We start from the raw sequence: 16788 nt of genomic DNA on the forward strand, positions 1-16788 counted from the left end.
ATTTCTCAGAAAATCTGCACAGGTTGTTGGTTAATTCCAAAACATGCAGGAGTGAGGCAATGTGGCCTTGTCTTTATCATAATCTGATTTCTCCTGTGAATGTGTTCTTTTATCTGATGCAGCTTATAAAATACTTTTTAACCATAAAACTTACAGACAGCAGTCCTGCCTAAAAAGAACAGAAAAGTCTGCATGTGATTATTAATTACTTACTTGAACAAATTGAGCCATATTCAGTACAAACATTTCTGCTGAAGCTTATTAATACAATATGGTCCAACTTAGGTGGTCTGCTTACATGCTATTTAAAAGTGGAACAGGAAGGATGTATGAGAAAAATTAACTTTTTTTTAAATGCATGGACACTACTAAAACAAACTTTTGTGGTGATTTCAGAATAGGTCATGGAGCTTTATTTTCTGCTAAAGAGCTCCAAGTCTCTTGTGTAGCTTTAAGGGGTGTCCATGTATATATTCAGAGATATTACTGCTGTACCTTTTTTTTTTTTTTAACAGCACCTTTAGAGGTCACATGACTGTTTTATCTCTAACAGGACCTGAGCTGCCTGCTGATGGACTGAAATTAGAAAGGCAGGTTCTGGGTGTAAAAAACAATGTGCAAAAAAATCAGTATAGCGCTTCCAGAGTAGACAGGTCTGTGGTATTAAAAACGTACTAATAAAATCATATAGAACTCTCCCGGTGCTCAGTGAAGATCCTGTTTATGGGATCTCCACTCACACCCCTTATCCGGATAATCCTTCAATAAAGTGTGCCTCTAGTTCCCTGATGTCCTGCTCGGCCAGTCAGCTGGGGAGCCGCGTATATCCTCCGTCTCTCAGCCAGAGAGCCGCTCAAAAAAGTGTCCGTGTAAAGTAAACATGGATCCGCGCTCCGAGAACTGACACTTCTTTCTTCCTTTTAAACAGGTTTATTTCGTGTCTCTTACACAACGCGTTTCGTCCTTCTGTGAGGACTTTTTCAAGTGCATCAATACATTAAATCACAGTCTATTTATAATAAAATACACATGCCCTCTCCCCGTGCGGTCTGCTCCGTCCTGTGCCTCCTCCAGCATCCTGCGGCGTCACGCCCCCCCTGTGCGTGTCACGTGACCTGGATCACATGGTGCCGTGACGTCACATGATCGGGCGCTGCTCCTTATGTGGGAGAGAGTCTAGACGGGCAGGATCGCAGCTATTGGGATACATGAACAATATACACTACCGTTCAAAAGTTTGGGGTCACATTGAAATGTCCTTATTTTTGAAGGAAAAGCACTGTACTTTTCAATGAAGATAACTTTAAACTAGTCCTAACTTTAAACAAATGCACTCTATACATTGCTAATGTGGTAAATGACTATTCTAGCTGCAAATGTCTGTTTTTTTGTGCAATATCTACAAAGGTGAATAGAGGCCCATTTCCAGCAACTATCACTCCAGTGTTCTAATGGTACAATGTGTTTGCTCATTGGCTCAGAAGGCTAATTGATGATTAGAAAACCCTTGTGCAATCATGTTCACACATCTGAAAACAGTCTAGCTCGTTACAGAAGCTACAAAACTGACCTTCCTGTGAGCAGATTGAGTTTCTGGAGCATCACATTTGTGGGGTCAATTAAACGCTCAAAATGGCCAGAAAAAGAGAACTTTCATCTGAAACTCGACAGTCTATTCTTGTTCTTAGAAATGAAGGCTATTCCATGCAAGAAATTGCTAAGAAATTGAAGATTTCCTACAACGGTGTGTACTACTCCCTTCAGAGGACAGCACAAACAGGCTCTAACCAGAGTAGAAAAAGCAGTGGGAGGCCGTGTTGCACAACTAAGCAAGAAGATAAGCACATTAGAGTCTCTAGTTTGAGAAACAGACGCCTCACAGGTACCCAACTGGCATCTTCATTAAATAGTACCCGCAAAACACCAGTGTCAACATCTACAGTGAAGAGGCGGCTGCAGGATTTTGGGCTTCAGGGCAGAGTGGCAAAGAAAAAGCCATATCTGAGACTGGCCAATAAAAGAAAAAGATTAAGATGGGCAAAACAACACAGACATTGGACAGAGGAAGACTGGAAAAAAGTGTTGTGGACGGATGAATCCAAGTTTGAGGTGTTTGGATCCCAAAGAAGAACGTTTGTGAGACGCAGAACAAATGAAAAGATGCTGGAAGAATGCCTGACGCCATCTGTTAAGCATGGTGGAGGTAATGTGATGGTCTGGGGTTGCTTTGGTGCTGGTAAGGTGGGAGATTTGTACAGGGTAAAAGGGATTCTGAATAAGGAAGGCTATCACTCCATTTTGCAACGCCATGCCATACCCAGTGGACAGCGCTTGATTGGAACCAATTTCATCCTACAACAGGACAATGACCCTAAACACACCTCCAAATTGTGCAAGAACTATTTACAGCAGAAGCAGGCAGCTGGTATTCTATCGGTAATGGAGTGGCCAGCGCAGTCACCAGATCTGAACCCCATTGAGCTGTTGTGGGAGCAGCTTGACCGTATGGTACGCCAGAAGTGCCCATCCAACCAATCCAACTTGTGGGAGATGCTTCTAGAAGCGTGGGGTGCAATTTCACAAGCTTACCTCAACAAATTAACAGCTAGAATGTCAAAGGTGTGCAATGCTGGAATTGCTGCAAAAGGAGGATTCTTTGACGAAAGCAAAGTTTGATGTAAAAACAATGTTATTTCAGATACAAATCATTATTTCTAACCTTGTCAATGTCTTGGCTCTATTTTCTATTCATTTCACAACGCATAGTGGTGAATAAGTGTGACTTTTCATGGAAAACACAAAATTGTTTGGGTGACCCCAAACTTTTGAACGGTAGTGTAAGTGTTACTGGCCTGCACTTATATCTATCACTTTTCAATGGTTTAAAACATTCAACTTTGCAATCAATAGTATTAATCTCCTATTTCTACAATATATAAAAAAGTTTTTATGGCAATTCACTCTTATTCCTACCTCATCATAAATACCTAAAACTGTTATCCTAACTCATCATAAATACCTTAAAATGTTATATATCAAATAAGTTCTATATAGGTTTCATAAAAATTCACTCTCAAAGACTATTAATAATAAATATCGTATAAAAGTATTGTATATTAATAATGATAATAATATATATTAATAAACTCTATTTTAAAAACTATTTGTCATTTTTCCCATGATATACATTTGTTATAGCTTCTCTAAAATCTCATTTAGACCCCTGGGGACTAGGGTATTAAGACGAAATATCCAGAACATTTCTCTTGTCCTATATAGAACTTATTTGATATATAACATTTTAAGGTATTTATGATGAGTTAGGATAACAGTTTTAGGTATTTATGATGAGGTAGGAATAAGAGTGAATTGCCATAAAAACTTTTTTATATATTGTAGAAATAGGAGATTAATACTATTGATTGCAAAGTTGAATGTTTTAAACCATTGAAAAGTGATAGATATAAGTGCAGGCCAGTAACACTTATATTGTTCATGTATCCCAATAGCTGCGATCCTGCCCGTCTAGACTCTCTCCCACATAAGGAGCAGCGCCCGATCATGTGACGTCACGGCACCATGTGATCCAGGTCACGTGACACGCACAGGGGGGGCGTAACGCCACAGAACGCTGGAGGAGGCACAGGACGGAACAGACCACACGGGGAGAAGGTATGTGTATTTTATTATAAATAGACTGTGATTTAATGTATTGATGCACTTGAAAAAGTCCTCACAGAAGGACGAAACGCGTTGTGTAAGAGACACGAAATAAACCTGTTTAAAAGGAAGAAAGAAGTGTCAGTTCTCGGAGCGCGGATCCATGTTTACTTTACACGGACACAGGTTCTGGGTGTGACAGTTTTTGCAAAGAGCCTTGTGAGGAGTGAGGTACCCCAATGCTACTAGAGAGCTGGGTTTTCCTGTAGCTGAGAGTGTACAACTCTGATTCTTGGAGTGGCACTACCAACTTTGAGTTTGCCAATTGTCTAAAGAAACGTCCACTGCCATTACTGACTGCAAATGCTGGACAGTCACCATAAAAGTGACTACCTGCAAGATAGCCAGACAGACACTATTTGAATATCCAAGTTTTGGTGGGGTGTAGTCATTACCAGTAATTCAGGTTATTTTGACTTCATCACTGTACATCTTTCCCAAAAGGATGCTAATAATTTGTTCTAGGGGATAGTAACTGCATATTTTATCTAGCGGATCTAGGCTATGTTAGCATCTGTGTTTGGAGGTTTCTTCGCAGATGAAAGGCCAGACAAAAAAGACCCGCGTGAAGGATATTTCTATCCAGTAAAATGGCGGACGGGAGTCAAGCGGCCCCCATTATAGTCAATCGGGTCCATTTGGGATCGTTCAGCTACTGCTGCGCTCCTTTTTTTTTTTTTTTTTTGCATAGAAGGGCTTCTGAGCAGTGTAAACACGGAGGACTTGTTTGTGCTGCCCAGAAGACCTTCTATGTAAAAATCATATATTATATACACAGCAGCAGCCAGGCTGGGAACTAGTGTACATGCGCTCCAGAGATCCGCCATCAAGAAGAACATGACATAGGGTCCTGCAAGTGGAGTTGATTGGTTTCCCTGGCAATAAGTTGTAAAGTACAGGAAGAGAAGATTTCAGGAGAACGAGGCATTTTCAAAATAGGACTATAACAGTAGAATACTGTATTCCTGGTGAATGACAAAAGATTTTATAAGTTTGATGCTCTTTATTATCAACGGATACAAAACTATACAATAGTTGGCCCCTTAGTGGTTCGCCACTGTGTCATCAAGTCTTCTAACATCTGCGTGGCTGCTGGATTACATGTAGTCTCTTGGAATGGATGAGCTTCTCCACCGTGGGTCTGGGCTTCTGGTGAGCTATTTGAGCCGCTTCCGCAGGAAATTCATGGCTGAGCTGCAGGAACACAGTATAAGAGAAAACGGAGCGTCATCTACAGATCACATGAGAATCCCATTTCTGTTGGTTGCCGTATGAAGTGTATGACTACTCCGTGTTGGTATTCTAATATGTAATACTATTTGGAAGGTAAAAGGTGTTGCAGAAAGAAACAATGTTCCAGTACCTTGTTCTATGGTTATTTCTTCCATTGAAGTTCATCTCTGTTCACTTGGAGAGATGAGTTGCAAAACACAAGCCCTAGATAAGTGATGCCATTTCTCTTCCCCTGATCATACAGCCCCATTATGTACGGGAATTAAAAGCCCTCCTGATGTTTGTTTCAGCTAGATAGATATAGATTTATATTATTTTTTTTTCTCTTTTGAAACAATTCTGGAGCACCTATTCTATGCACTCAAATTTACTGTTCCTCTGTTATTCATCCTGGAAGTGTGTGCTGACAAGGGAACCTATACATTCAGTTGTCAGAGTGTGCATCATTACACTGCAACATTTAACTCTTTCCAATCCAATTTGTATCCTAGGTTTCCTAGGGGGCTTACTCTTTTACAACAGCGTTATCTGCCGGCTAAAGCCAGTACTGCATGAGGTGACACGTTGGATAGGCTCCGACAGCAGAGAGTCTGGCAATATACAGTAAGAGAACCCCGATGGACGTCTTCCAACATCAGAGCTGTACAGCCTTAACTCCTAATGTCTTTAGACGTCAGACAGTGGATTGGAAAGGGTTAAAACTGACTGAGATACAATAAACTCTGGTAGGTGGGAACAACTAATAATCATGCACAAGTACATAAGTGAAGTGCACTAGGAAACCCACAATGATCAGTATGCCTTGATGTTCCACACATTCTTTGTAAGGCTACTGGGACATACTTAAATAGACCAGCACTTCATATGCCAGTAGTTTGCACCAATGACAGCGCAACAAATGTATTAAGAGGGGCCAGTCTGTACGGCAGCCTCCATGCACCATACAAACCTACACCAGCTACGAGCCGCTGTAGGTTTCAGCCATTTAAAAAAACAAAAACAGAGTTTCTGATGTGAAGTTATAGTAAATCTGACGGGCCACGTGCAGCCAGACAAGTGACACTAAACGCCTCACACATTTTCAAAAAGGGTAAAGCATGGCAGTAAGCCATAAACCGTCACCCCTTTGGCGTACAAAACATAATATGCACCATTGTTCCTTGATGAGGGGAAGGGTAACACCTAGTTGTCAACTTGTTTGTGTTTCCAGAAGGAACAACTAAGCAGCACAATGCATCTTTTCTTATAGCTCTTCTCCAGCAATGTCCTTTATCTGGATTACAGGATTTACTAAGGATACTTTTAGACAGAACAATCAGGCTTTTAGGTGCGCGGTCGTTCCATCAATCTTGTGCTTCCATACAGGAGCAACGGTCGCTCATTGAACACAGGTGGAGCACGATGGAGATCTGTGCCAGCCGCCCGCCTCCATTCAGAGTGAACAGGCAGTCATTAGTAGAGGAGCAACTGCCTGTTTAAATGGGACAACAGTAGTTTGGTTTTTAGGTGTGCTGAAAACTAAGTGACGCCGACAAGCGAGCCATTCTTGCTCACTTTCCATGTTGGGTCTCAGGTTTTTACAGGATGACCGCCTTAAGTTGGTTAAAATAAAATTCATACAGCTCCATAATTACTCATCTGTTCCATGTTGTACGTGCTGCTTAACAAGCCTTTGGTAACAGTACATACAGGAGAACAATAACTTGTGAGCATGCACCTTCCAAGATGTACACGATATCCACAATCAGTGCTGGGCGCTAGTGCAATATATGTAACAGAGCCCCAAACTATATTGCTTCATTCATAGCACCGCTTTCCTCATATGGTGAAGATAGACCTTTATGGGCACCCTAAGGCCACTCTCACAAACCGTGTCAGCAATTTCGGTTGTGGCGTTTTACTGCAATCGTACCGTGGTTTTCGAATGTAGGATACTGTGTCCGACAACTGTTTTTAGCTTCATTGATTTTTATTGAGATAATAAAGCCATTTCACTATAGAGTATTATACAACTGTTACATGTATGTTACAAATTTCCATAAGTGCTAAAAAGCCCTGTTTGGCACATTATATCCAAAACTTTAAAAGTAAATGTAAATTGAAGGATAGAAAGGGGTAGAGAGAAGGAAGGAGACAAATTGGAAGAGGGAGGGGAAGGAAATGAGATCCAATATTATTATTCGATTTGACACCAAAAGATTGATGACATTATAGGCCTATTGTAGCTGACCCACTGGATTAAAGCCTCACCGACTCATCTTACCCTTTTTATTATAACTCAAGGTGGTTGTTTTTTTTATCCATGGCTCTCACATCTCCCGGAAACTATTCATATTATCATTCCTACGAGCATGAATTTTTTCAAAAACAGTGATTTGAGACCTCCAACAGCGTTTTTCAAACATGATGATGGGTGATAAGTAGAGATGAGCGAGCATACTCGGAAAAGCACTACTCGCTCGAGTAATTTGCTTTATCCGAGTATCGCTGTGCTCGGGTCTGAAGATTCGGGTGCCGCTGCGGCTGACAGGTGAGTCGCAGCGGGGAGCACGGGAGAGCGGGCGGGAGAGAGGGAGAGAAAGATCTCCCCTCCGTTCCTCCCCGCTCTCCCCTGCAGCTCCCCGCTCCGTGCCGGCACCCGAATCTTCAGGGACGAGCACAGCGATACTCGGATAAAGCAAATTACTCGAGCGAGTAGTGCTTTTCCGAGTACGCTCGCTCATCTCTAGTGATAAGGAGTGTTTAAAAAGTGCCAAAACAGTCCAAAAATAGAGCAGACAGCGCTCAAAAATCGCAGCTTTAGAAAAGGTCTGTGAGGCTCCATTGAAGTTAATGGAGCGTTATACCGCGACCGTGGTTAAAAGCACATGTATGGAAGTGACCCAAGGCTCCAGGATCCAGGTGGGTCTGTATCTTCTACGCCCATTATAGTTACATCCGCGATCAGTGCAAGGAAGGGGAAAAAAAAAAAAAAAAAAAAAGGAGCTGCTGTCTAACAATAGTTTGTTCTCTGCGTCCAAAAGGATGTGACCCCCAAAGAAAGGATGTGACCCCCAAAGAGAAACACGAGCACACAGACAGGAACAGCGCTTTTGGCTCCTGAAGGTTGTGGGGCACAAAAGGTGACGAGTCTCCCAGGCCATAGGTTATACACCTAGTTCTAGAAGTTTGCAGTGAACTATTGAGACTTTTACATTAGAGGCATTCCTTTACAAATAGATATGGAGAGAAGAAAGATCTTTGAAGTGTTTATAGTACAGCAATGGCACGTCACCGCTAACGTACATGATAAAACCCAGGCACTGCTCAGGCCGCCGGCCAACAAGATGTCCCAGAAGACTGCAGCTACAAAGCGTCCCAGACTGCTAAGAGGGACTAATAAGTGAAGTCTATTCTCTTGTATGACTTGCAATCCCTATTACATTAAGTCTTCCTCCAGCATCTGAGGAGTGCAGTCGCTCCGCTCTACGAACAGAACTGCAGGGAAAGATTTTGCTTTTTCTTCATTCTGTCAGTGATGCATTACATTAGACAAGATCCAGACAGTTAACAATGAAGAGACGCTTAAAGCAGAGCAAATCCAATCTTCTCTGGGTGATGGGAAGTGGACATAGGCGACTATGTAATATGTGATACAACAGCAGAAGTGCTGACTACTGCAGAACATTTCTATTGCATCAGCTGACTATAGGCCTCAGGTAAACTAGGGCAGTGTATACATTATCTACATGTACTGTTAAAATGGGCTATCTAGTATAGAAAAAAAGCCACCTTCCTCCAAAATGCACACTTGTCCATAAAATGGTGTGTAATATGCTCTCCCCCATTTACCAACTGAGCTGCAGTACTAGACAACCCACATACCAATGTGGCACCAATTTAGAAAGAAGGCAGTCATGTTTTAATAACATCGTAAAGCTACTCATTTATGGCAGTGGATTAGGGTTATATTTATTTTGAACCAGAAACTGTAACTAGACTGAATGGCCACATTACAGACACCAATCTAGTAGGGCATTGAACTTCCCTTGGCCTTGAGAACTGCTGGCAGCTTGCCATGTCCTCTATTCACAGGTATTAGCAGACCCAGGGTGTGCCAAGAGTATATTCCCTGTACCATTACTCCACCTCCACCAGCCTGAGCTATTGACACTTAACAGAAAAGGTTTATTAATTCATGCTGCTTGCACCAAATTTTGACCCTCACATCAGCATGGTGTAACAGAAATTTGGATTTCTTTGGCCAGGCAATCGGTGAACCAAGCAGTTTTTGTGCTCTTTTGCTCACTGGAGTCTTGCCGTTGTTTCCTGGACCGTAATGGCACTCCAACTTGTCATCTGCCATTATGGCCCATCTGTGCTGAGGAATGAGGAGTTGGGATTTGTAAACGTTAGTTGGAGCACCAGCATTTTAAACTGATAAAAGTTGCTTGACTGTTTATCAGAACAATTCTTGACATCCTTCTTTGACCCCTTTCCAGTGACGAGTTATGTCCACACGATCCCCTTTTGCTGGATGTTTTTTCCTGACCACCCCACTCTCGGAATACTTTCCAAACCACTGCATGAATAAACCCCACAAGGTTGGCAGGGACAGACTGGCCCATGTAGTACTGATGACCAGGCCTCATTGAAAGTCATTCAGATTGCGTGATTTTTCCCATTCTAAGGCCCCCTGTACACGGGTGGAAATTCCGCGGTGTGATTTCCCGCAGAACTTCCACCCGTGCACACCTGCATAGAATTGCCTTACAATACGCAACCCTATGCAGACGGCCGCGATTTGTCCGTGTGAAGTCACGGACAAATCCGTGTGAAAACAAATTGCAGCATGCTCTATTTCTGTGCGGGTCTCGCAGAGGTTGCACAGAAATGTCACTCCTGGGCCGCTGGCTCCGCTCTGTGCATGCGCCAGCCGGCACATCAAAGAGCCGAGAGCCGTGGGAGAGGTGAGCGCCGCACTGGTCATTGCAGCGGGATCCGACCCGGCCGTCTGTGGAGTCACACTGAAAGTGATCCTAGAGTGCAGTAAAGGGGGGGAAAAAAACAAAAAACCAAGTGACAAGTTTTTTGTGGGTCACATGTCGAATTTAGACACAGTTAAGTGCCAATCATGGAAGAGTCACTGTCTAATAAAGTGGCCAGTATATACCTAAACTTATGAAAGATAGGCAAACAAAAGTCACTTGCAGATACCAACCTTCTCTAGAGCTCCAGCAAGGAAATTCATAGCTTGCATCTTTGTCAGGTTCACTGTGGAGCTAGAAAAAAAAGGGAGGGGGGGGGGGGGGGGTAGAAGATATCTTGTATTAGAACAGCTTTCTCTAGCTAATGAGGCTCAGTGAGCTGTAACACCTCAATGTGCGGCTGTGATATGATACCATGCCCACTGGGCTTTAATAGCCAACTGCACCAGAATTTCTTGATAATTATTAACACAAGAACTTTGTTCTTTGGCAGATTTAAGACGTTCAATGACCTGAAGCCCCCGTCGGTTACACAGGATGCCTGCAATACCTTGGCATATAAGAAAACTACTTATCTTTGGTATGCTTTAGGAACGATTTAGTATTTGAAAGGGAATAGTGTTGGGCCGCTGGGCACTGTCCAGGGAGTTGGCTGGGCGGGTGCTCATTGGGCATGGCATGGGAAAGTGGCGAAAGGTTTATTGTTCTATATACACAAGAAAGTGAAACATTTGCTGTGGAGGAAGAAGAGAACAAATCCAGTAATGTTATATAGGACTGTAAAATGTTCTTCTGTTAATGCACACTGTTTAATTCAATATTCTATACTTCAGGTCAGACTGTAGTTTCTCTATGAAAGTAAATAAAATCCTTTTGAACATAAGAAAATTACTTGAATCTTTATACACTGATGCAAGTTCTCGACCTCAGCAGCAAGATGGTTTCATACGGTGGTGTAATAATCACCCCTGTATTACTGGCATGGAGACAATGCCAGGCATTGGGGCTAGTCAAGTTCTAGTTTTGAACACATTCTTAAAAGGGTTTTCCAGGCAAATACTATTGAGGACCTAACCTCAAGATCGATCAACTACTGATGACCTACTTGGGTGCGCCACTTGAGGCCCTGGTCAGTCAGCCGGTCAGATGCCTGCTGTCAGCGCCACAACACTGGGGTATGGGGAGGGAACAGATAGCTCTGACCAGGCACAGGTGCTGTAAGGTTGTGGTGTTATGGCATGGCAGCATTCCCCCCCCCCCCCACCCATTTATAAAATAAACTTTACTTAACCATTGAGTTCCACTCTGCACACGAGGGTCCTGACTGTAAACGTTTAATGACAACTCATTTTAACGTCACTCTCCAGGATAACCAGTAGTATTCAGGCAAATAGCCCTAGGTACATCGTATTCGAACTCTGATGTCAGCAAGTCACTCATATGCTACATATGGCCATTGTCTTTTATTGAATTAGCTTCTCATAGCTCATCGGCCATGCTTCGAATAGACCTTTCTCAACCCTGTAGGAGCTGCATACCTGCAACTGATACACCAGGCGTCCTAGTAGACCTTGAGGTAAACTGTGGTGTCTATTATACTTCTCAACACGTTATATGGCTTGCTACACCATATATTAATCTTAAACATGTTACATGAAAATCTCTTTATCCCATGACATTTGCCAGGAAAATCCCTTTAATTCTCTGTTTTTTCTGAGCATCTACTCAGGTAAGCGATGCATATAAAGTGATAGGGCCAACATCAAGGAACAACCAGGATCATACCAGGCCAGATGTGAAGATGCCTAGTTTAACCTGGATAACCTTGCCGTGTCTGCTTCTTAACACTAGTATGCAGCAATTTTACAGTCTAGTCCTAGTTCATTTGCAACTTCTATTTAGACTACCAGTCCCAAAATCTGTCTGCTACTTTAACACCGTAGGTTGCAAACAGCGACAAACAGGATATACACACTTCCTTTCAAACACCGTGCCAATGCCCACGCCTGTACCTTGGTTTTTCAGTTGCAGCTTTCTTTGCCACTTTCTCTGGTGTAATATTTTCTTCATTTCCTTGTTTCTTGGAAACTCGCATTCTCCCGGCTTTAACTAAAAAGAAAATAATCTGAATGATCAAAATAATGAGCCATCTTAGAGTGAATTCACATGGAGTCGTTTTATGCCACAGACAAATCTACATGTTTTAGGAGGTGGATTTCATCTTTTGCAGATTTGTCTAGTGTAAATCCACTCTTAATCTATGCACTTTTTCATATGCCCCATAAGGAGTCCCTACTAGGAGGTGACACTAGTATAGGTGCATTTATGCTCCTATAGTATGTCTGCAAGTCTAATGACCTGAACTGACAGTATCTTAGATGCTGATGCTGTTAGTTCGGGTCATTAGACCCATGGTTGATCCAGGACATGTAGCACTAATATGAGAGCTCCAATTCACCTGTATTAAGCTTGAATGAAACGGGCTTTCTGCTTGTTTGTGTTTCACTGAAAGACACCACTTTTTTGAGAAGCGCATTTGGTCCAAAAATGCTTCAGTCAGATCTACATTAAAGTCTGTAGTGGAATATGCACTACACAAAGGGCACTTTATTTTTGGGACTTTTTTCCCCCGCCATTCGTGTTTCTATAGGACTTGAAAAATACAAGAGGGGGTGAACAACTCATTAGGCCCGATTCACATGGGTCTGTACAAAGGGGTCCCCAGTTTAAGCAGAAGAGTTAGCTACCGACTCAGAGGAATGGATGAAGGAGACCTGCAAATAGTGATGTTGGTGTGAAATGTTGAGTGGAAGCAGAACACCAGGTACCTGTGTAGCATTAGGGAGCATCTCTTAGTGAAGAGTCTGTGTTGGAAGGAGTTTATGGCCAAAAACCACAGAGGGGAAAAAGCATCTCATTTGTAACCATTCAACTCTGGGCGATTGGACCTCGTACAAACAAATCCCTCTACGATTTCCAGCTCCTCTGCATCTCGGCACTACCGACCTACCCCGGTAGAGGGAAGGCGAAGCTGTAAAGGACTGTCGTTTAAACAGGTAAACACTCCCGGTTGTCAGCATGAACTGCAAGCCCGGAGGAGTCTTTTACCCCCATGCTATGATGTACTTCCCTACCCAAGCCCTGTTTCTGACCTGGGCCGGGCCTGGAATTGAAGTCTTCATTACAGGGTAGAGGGAAATTACTACTGTGCCTTGCAAACTAAAGCTCTGTATGTGGGGCCTACTAATCCCAGCCCGACTTCAGGTATGTTTTTAACTGGAGGGGGATCCCAAAGAGCAAGAGAAAATATCCTAGTGTGTCAAGAGTACCATGTCTCACTAGCACATGCACAGTGTTGGGTGGAGTGGCAGTATTATGTAACAGGATCTCCGCCTACCATGTGTCATTTAGGCACCAGTTGCAACTTCTACCTCTGCACGCCACTATATCTAGACTTTGATACAACATTGTTTAGGTCATGCTTTAGTGACCTTATTTTACAAGTCAAAACATACAACCACTTTCTGTTTAGATCTGCATTTTTTTTTTTTTTTTTTTTTTTTTATACGGACTGTATTTTTGTGGGGGCTTTTTTGCCATTTTTTCTAACCCCAATGAGGTTTTCAAACGCTCTAGGTGTGATATTTGAGGGCATTTTTCCCACATAAGGTCCAACGTAACAAACGATTCTATAAAAGGCCAACTACATGGTTTAATTTACTTGCAATATCAGAACTATCTTACAATCAAGTACAAACCAACATCGGAGTCTTAAAAATGTGAGCTCATCAGCACACGTCTAATCTATAACTATGCAAGTTGGAGGACTTGTTTTTTTTCTAGACTGGTTAAGGTAGTGTCTTTTTTGGGGCAAGTCTGGACTGCAAAAATATTCTTGGCAAGACATCAAACAATAATGGGCGAGAGCAGAGCAGAGCTTTTAGTTCTACACATTTACATCTTGCTACAGCTGCTCTTCGGGATACATAATGTTCTCATATCTGAAGAAGTCATACAAGCCTGCCCTGCAGCTGCTGTATTACAAATCACCAAACCTTGCATGAAAACTACAGACTTCAGGGAATTCTTGCTCAGCAAATATTACATTCTTCATTGGAAATACAAGATTAAGATTCGGCTATGAGAAGAGAATTTACGTAATCTCTCAGAGGAAAATGTTGTGTTATGTAATGGTCAAAGACAAACAATGATTTGCATCAATGATGGCAGGACTTGGGGTTTTTTTTTGCAAGTACCCAGTTAGCAGCAATAGTCAGTGATAAACTCCACACCCTCTCCCTAACCTGGATTGAGCCTCATCACGTCTTCCTAGATCTACATCACCAATGCGTGTGAATGGGAGTCACTCAGCTGATAAAATTGTAGTGACAGATGGCCTGCTAAACAGCTTCATAGAGCAACACCACGTAGGACGAGCGTTTCAACTTGGGACTTATTTGCATGTCTGCATTTTTTTTTTTTGTTCATGTTCCATCTAGGATTCTGTTAAGATGTTGTACCCAAACGTGAGAAAGTAGCCTCTCGGGGTTCCTTTATGGGCATCCTTTCCCCATATATAAAGTTTACATTCCAGTTTTTTTTTTGTTTTTTTTTAAGCTTTGGTTTAATGTTTTATAAGCACAACATTGATAAACTGCAACCATAGACTGAGTATCTCAAGTGAAAACCAGTTAGTATATGGACCAATTGTCATTGTATCTGCTGAGACAAGGACAAAGTACTATCTGGGCAACGTATGCAGTAAAATGCACCTTGACCTCCTCTCCCTTTAAAAGGCATACTTGGCACATAAAAACTATGCATGTTCAGTTCTATGATGGAGAACACACATCGCCCCAATCGTGGATGATGTAGCAGTCCCATGCACATTAGGGATTTTTTTTTTGTCTGTGTTTGCAACGGGCTGCACATGGACCCATTGACTTCAGTGGGTCTTTTCAAATATGCAATTTTTTTTTTCATAGACCCATGGCCTGGAGGGGAGGAGGAGGGTTAAGAATTGCAATTGAAAGCGTGAATAAGTCCTTGGGGTGCATTCACGTGTAGCCAATTTGGTGCAGATTTTGTTGAACATCTGCAGTAGACTTGCACCATTTTTCGCTACATGTGAACGTACCGTTCATCAGTATCTGCCTGTGTTATACTAATATATGTGGTCACTTTCCTAACAAGCCAAAAGACACCCTTCATGGACTGAGCAAATGCAAGAGAACCGTGCAAGCAGAGGAAAACTACCACAGAAAAAAAAAAAAGGGGAAAACTATAACGTTTCATATCTGTTTCCAGCCAACACGTGGCGGCAGCAATTTTGCTGAAAAAAAAGTTATGGGCAAGTAAAAAAAACAACAAAAAACAGCAGATAAAACACTGGATAAAATGCTTTTTTTCTTCAAAAAAATGCAATTCATGAAATAACCATCTGTATATCCATGCAGGACTATAAGAGTAGCAAGACAAAATCCAAAGCTTTTGTTAACAGTCATACTATTCAAAAACTACAGTAAATGAAGAATAACCCCAGTGCAAAAGTCAGCGCCAACTACTTACCTGCAGGAAGATGACCTCCCTTCATCTCGGTGACCTGCACAGCACCCTCTTTTGCCATAATTTACTCAGAGTCCTTTTACTTCTTCTACTCTTTGTTTACTGCTCCCATTCAGCTCTGCACTGGGCTTTTATACAGGAAAGGGAGGGTCTCAGGGGTTTGTGGACTTTGCTCTGTTTTGATTGTAATTTGGAGTCAGCTGATTCTTTAATCCTCACTTTAGTCTGACAGAAGATAACAAAGAGCATTAACCTTTTAATGACAGGACTGCAATGTGACCCGGTTGCTTTCTGTAGGACTTTGAGAAGAAGTTTGCTGGTGGGAGTCCCCCTCAGTGGGGCCCCACGTGTTTTGCTCTACAGTAGAGTGAAGAAAATAATAGTATCTTATACAGGAAATAAGAGGGAGGTCAGGAGGCGGCGCAGGTGATGGGGAAGACGGGGCGTCTTATTGCATCTAAGGGCTCATTCACACGGGCATAAGCGCACTTCAGCTGTGTAAATATGCTGCATATTAACACGATCGAGAATTACTTACGCGCGCATATTTTACCTGATCCTACGGGTCCTTTTGCACTGAAAAATTCAGTGCATCTGCGCACCCCCCAAAAAAAATATATGCAGAAGGACCACACACAGTTTTCCGGCAATTCTACATTAAAATCCATAATGAGACTTGTAGGTTTTGGTGTAGAATTTGCAGCGGCAGATTAAGGGGTGCCTTTGGGTGCATAATGCGGGCCAATTCCGGTCTACGTGAAAGCACCCTCAGGGCGCAATTACACAAGCTCTGTAGGCTGCCGCTAGCAATTTGCTAACAGTTGCTGTGCTGAGCTTACAAGTTCCATCCATATCGCTATTGAACAGAAGTCGTGTGTGAAAAAAAATCGCCCGTGTGAACGTACCTGACAGAGACAGACTTGTGGGATGTGATAGGAAGTCACCCGAGAGCTCAATGGGCCTCCAACATGACACCGTCACTAAACAGTAGTGTATATCGGCCGGCTGTGAAAATGGCGGCTGATATACGCTCCTGTAAATAAGCTCTCAGGCTAACTTCACACTGGCAAGCGCGATCTGGGTCTGTGAATCCCGCCCCCATATCGCGCTCCACATCCTTTGAATTCTCTGCGGATGTAAGGCAGTTATCATGACAAAACAGCCTCACATCAGTTCCATATTATGATGGAACCAAACTATAGTGGGGTCCGTCCGGTTTCCACTCAGCTGTCCGGCATTTTACTGAAAAAAAAGTGCTGCATGCAGCGCTATTTCTGCTGCTATTTTGTGCCGAATCTGTGAT

The 16788-nt window shown here is 42.5% G+C and overlaps 1 protein-coding gene across 1 annotated transcript; it reads right to left on the minus strand.

The window, feature by feature from the left end:
- Positions 1-4703: 4703 nt before the first annotated feature.
- DAPL1 (death associated protein like 1) lies at positions 4704-15812 on the minus strand. Its single transcript, XM_066575992.1, has 4 exons — positions 15489-15812; positions 11933-12029; positions 10154-10214; positions 4704-4914 (listed from the first exon to the last, which is right to left on the minus strand). The coding sequence occupies exons 1-4, from the start codon at positions 15544-15546 to the stop codon at positions 4795-4797; spliced, it is 336 nt and encodes a 111-aa protein (XP_066432089.1). The 5' UTR covers positions 15547-15812; the 3' UTR covers positions 4704-4794.
- Between the last annotated feature and the right edge of the window lie 976 nt (positions 15813-16788).

Source organism: Eleutherodactylus coqui, chromosome 8 (assembly GCF_035609145.1).
Source record: "Eleutherodactylus coqui strain aEleCoq1 chromosome 8, aEleCoq1.hap1, whole genome shotgun sequence".
Taxonomy (NCBI): domain Eukaryota; kingdom Metazoa; phylum Chordata; class Amphibia; order Anura; family Eleutherodactylidae; genus Eleutherodactylus; species Eleutherodactylus coqui.